Consider the following 3,859-nt stretch of genomic DNA (forward strand, 5'->3'; position numbering starts at 1 on the left):
AGCTAGAGGCTCTGTCTCAAAAAAAAAAAAAAAAAAAGAACTCTGGGCTCACCTCAGCTGAATAAGGGGGTGAAGAAAAGAGGTCTGGGCTTGAATCCTGCCTCCTCTACCGACTCAGTATGTGAACTTGGGCAAGCACTTCCCTTCTCTGAGCCTCAGCTTTCTCTGTACAAGTAGCCACCAGGTTAACACTGCCAAGAACCTGGCAGCACCCCCCAACTTGCCCTGGCCAGGTATCACCAACTAGTGATGGCAGGACGTAGCCTCAGAATCCTTCTTAACACAGTGCTATAAGCATCTGTTCTCTATCCATCAGTATATAACCAATGTGTCTCTTTCTACCTCAGACTGTGAACTCTGAGGACATGAACAAATAAGTCCAGCTAGTTGGTTACCTCCAGGCCTTCTGCATACAGGAAATGGAGAGAATTCTGTGAAGGCCACAGAGAGGAAGCATTTGGCATGCTTACTGATCTCTGGGGCCATGCTGTCCAAGAAAAATATAACATGAGCTGCACATTCAATTTAACAATTTTTAGTTAGCTATATTAAGAGAAATACCTGGGCACAGTAGCACACAACTAAAGTCTCAGTTATTTAGGAAGCTGAGACAGGAGGATCATTAGAACCTAGGTGTCTAAGGTCAGTCTGGGAAACATAGCAAAGCCCTGTCTCAAAAAAGATAAAGTCAAAAGTAACAGGTGAAATTAATTTTAATCATATATTTTATTTATCCCAGTCTATACAAGATAATCACTTCAACGTGTACTTTACACTAAAAAAATGATCCATAAGGGCCAAGAGCGGCAGCTCAAACCTATAATCCTAGTACTTTGGGAGGCCAACGAGGGGGTATTGCTTGAGGCCAGGAATCTGAGACCAGCCTGGGCCACATATCAAGACCCCATCTCTACACAAGGATGTTTTTAAAGTTGGCTGGATGTGGTGGTGCCTGCCTATAGTCCCTACTACTTGGGAGGTTGAGGAGGGAGGATTGCTCAAGCCCAAGTTCAAGGCTAACATGAGCCATGATCACACCACCACCCTCTTGCCTAAGCAAAATAGGGGTGACCCTATTTTTAAAAAAAAGAGTATTGTCGGGGGCAGCAGTGGATAGGGCGCCAGCTCCATATACCGAGGGTGGCGGGTTTGAACCTGCCCTGGCCAAACTGCATCAACAACAACAAAAAATAGCCGGGCGTTGTGGCGGGCGCCTGTAGTCCCAGCTACATGGGAGGCTGAGGCAAGAGAATCACCTAAGCCCAACAGTTGGAGGTTGCTGTGAGCTGTGATGCCACAGGACTCTACCGAGAGTGATAAAGTGAGACTCGGTCTCTAAAAATAAAAAAAGAGTATTGTCTTCAAAGTCCAGTGTGTATTGCAAGATAAGATAAGTAAGAGCACATCTCAATTTGGATGAGCCACATTTCAAGTGCTCAGTGGTCACATGTGGCCAGTGGCCTCTGTATTGAACAGTGCAGGTCCAAAGGCTCCCCACTTTACCCCACAGAAGGCTGCCTCATTGTCTGTGAACCCCAGATAGCAGTAGTAATAGCACAGTAAATAATAGCAATAATAATAGCAAATACTTGGGGAGCACTTACCAAGTAGCAAGTCCCATGTTCACAAAATTGCACGTGTTTTATCTGTTCTCACATCAGTCCTGGGAGTAAGTGTTTCCTTTCCCCTGGAGGAAGCTGAAGGTCAGAAAGGCATAGGCTTCATCCTATAAGGGTACATGTGAATCTCTCTAAATGTGGAATATAAATGTCTTAACACAATAACTAAGAAAAAGACATGAAGGCTATGTTAACCAGTTGGATGAAAGTACTTCAAATTGTATACAAAAAGAGTACATTGTACCCCATGATAGTATAAATGTACACTGTTATGATTTAATAATAATAATAATAATAATAAAAGAAAGGCATAGGTGATCCCGTGAGGTCACACAGCTGAACAACAGCAGAGCTGGGCTTTGAAATCAAATGAGTGTGAGTTTTGTTACTTGTGATACTTTGAGACATCCAAAAATGCCTTAACAGGGGAATTGCAGGCATTAGGAAGGCAGGCAGAGACTGACAGAGATAAAAGGAGGTCTGGGCTGGTGTCAAGGTCATCAGAGGCTACCTACCATCTCTGTGAACACCCCTAGTCCCTGAATATCCCAACTGAGGAAAAAAATGGTTTTAGGCTGTTTATTCACTTAGAAAACTAAAAAAGGACTGGCCTCCATGGTTGCGTGGCACTAGGAGTCTGGCCAGTTGGCCTATATCTAGGATGGCTGGACTGTGTCCATCTACTTCCCATGTGTGCCCTTCCAGGGATGCTGAGAACTTGCTGGAGTCACAGCCACTGGGATCCTTTCTCATCAGAGTCAGTCACAGCCATGTGGGCTACACACTCTCCTACAAGTAAGACCTGGACTAGTGACCAGGGCAGGGGCAGGGGGCCCTGGGGCTTCCTTGGAGGGGGGAAGGAGTGGTTCATGCCAACTTCTCAGAGAGCAAACTGTATGAGGGTCTGGCCAGATCGGGCTGAAGAGTGAGTGGCTGCAAGTCTGGCTGTAACCAGAAGACATAGACTCTGCAGTGACAGAGACTGTAGGTCTCAGAACAGGTGGGTGCTGAAGGCTTGAAAATGCTTGCTGTTCTCCCTCCACCCCACGGCTTAAGAAAACCCAGGGAAAACCAACCACTTAACTCTTCAAAACCTGATCTAGTATTATTTCAGAGGATTCAGAAAAACAAGACTATTTTTCTTTTTCTTTTTTTTTGAGACAGAGCCTCAAGCTATCCCCCTGGGTAGAGTGCTGTGGCATCACAGCTCACAGCAACCTCCAACTCCTGGGCTCAAGCGAGTCTCCTGCCTCAGCCTCCCAAGTAGCTGGGACCACAGGTGCCCGCCACAACACCCGGCTATTTTTTGTTAGTTGCATCATTGTTGTTTGGCGGGCCCAGGCTGGATTCGAACCCGCCACCTTAGGTGTATGTGGCTGACACCTTAGCCACTTGAGCCACAGGCACCAAACCAGAACAAGACTATTTTTCAAAGGGCAAATCCGAAGGATTCCAAGCCAAAGAAATAAAAAAGTTCAATGGTTCAATTATAGTTACCCACAGTGGCAAAAGTTTGGGGCAAGAGTCAAACAGTCCAAGGTTCAGCTCTACCATTCTGTACTTTTGTGATCTTGGACAAGTTACTCAACCTCTCTGTTCCTCGTGCAAAGGAATGCCAAAATTCTATTCAGAGGTAGCGCCTGCAGCTCAAGCGGCTGAGACACCTGCCACATAGACCAGAGCTGGAGGGTTCAAATCCAGCCTGGGCCTGCCAAACAATGACAACTACAGCTAAAAAATAGCCAGGCATTGTGGCAGGCACCTGTAGTCCCAGCTACTCAGGAGGCTGAGGCAAAAGAATCACTTAAGGCCAGGAGTTGGAGGTTGCCATGAGCTGTGACGCCACTGCGTCTACCCAGGGCAATAGATTGAGGCTCTGTCTCAAAAAAAAAAAAAATCTATTCAGAGATTGATGTGATGATTAAATGAGATATAATAAGCACATAGCCATTAATAAATGCTTTCACTGGGGCAGCGCCTGTGGCTCAAAGGAGTAGGGTGCCCACCCCATATGCCAGAGGTGGTGGGTTCAAACCTAGCCCCAGCCAAAAAACTGCAAAAAAATGAAATAAAATAAAATAAATGCTTTCATTAACGCAGCATTTATTGAGCACTTGCCTCTGTACCAGGCACACAGCCTTACAGTGGGGTCTGACTCAACATTTGTCATTATTATCATGTCTCCTGCTTATTTACCCTTAGTCAGGCACAAGAGTTTTGCCTGTAGTAGCTTTTTCTTT

At 45.7% G+C, this 3,859-nt stretch overlaps 1 protein-coding gene across 1 annotated transcript in view; it reads left to right on the forward strand.

The window, feature by feature from the left end:
- Positions 1–3,859, forward strand: part of HSH2D (hematopoietic SH2 domain containing) — a 9,076-nt gene that overhangs the window by 438 nt on the left and 4,779 nt on the right. The window contains 1 exon segment of the mRNA XM_023517197.1: positions 2,325–2,414. Coding sequence (XP_023372965.1) covers positions 2,325–2,414 — 90 coding nt within the window.

This window comes from Otolemur garnettii, unplaced genomic scaffold (assembly GCF_000181295.1).
Source record: "Otolemur garnettii isolate 467f Iridium unplaced genomic scaffold, OtoGar3 scaffold00105, whole genome shotgun sequence".
NCBI lineage: Eukaryota > Metazoa > Chordata > Mammalia > Primates > Galagidae > Otolemur > Otolemur garnettii.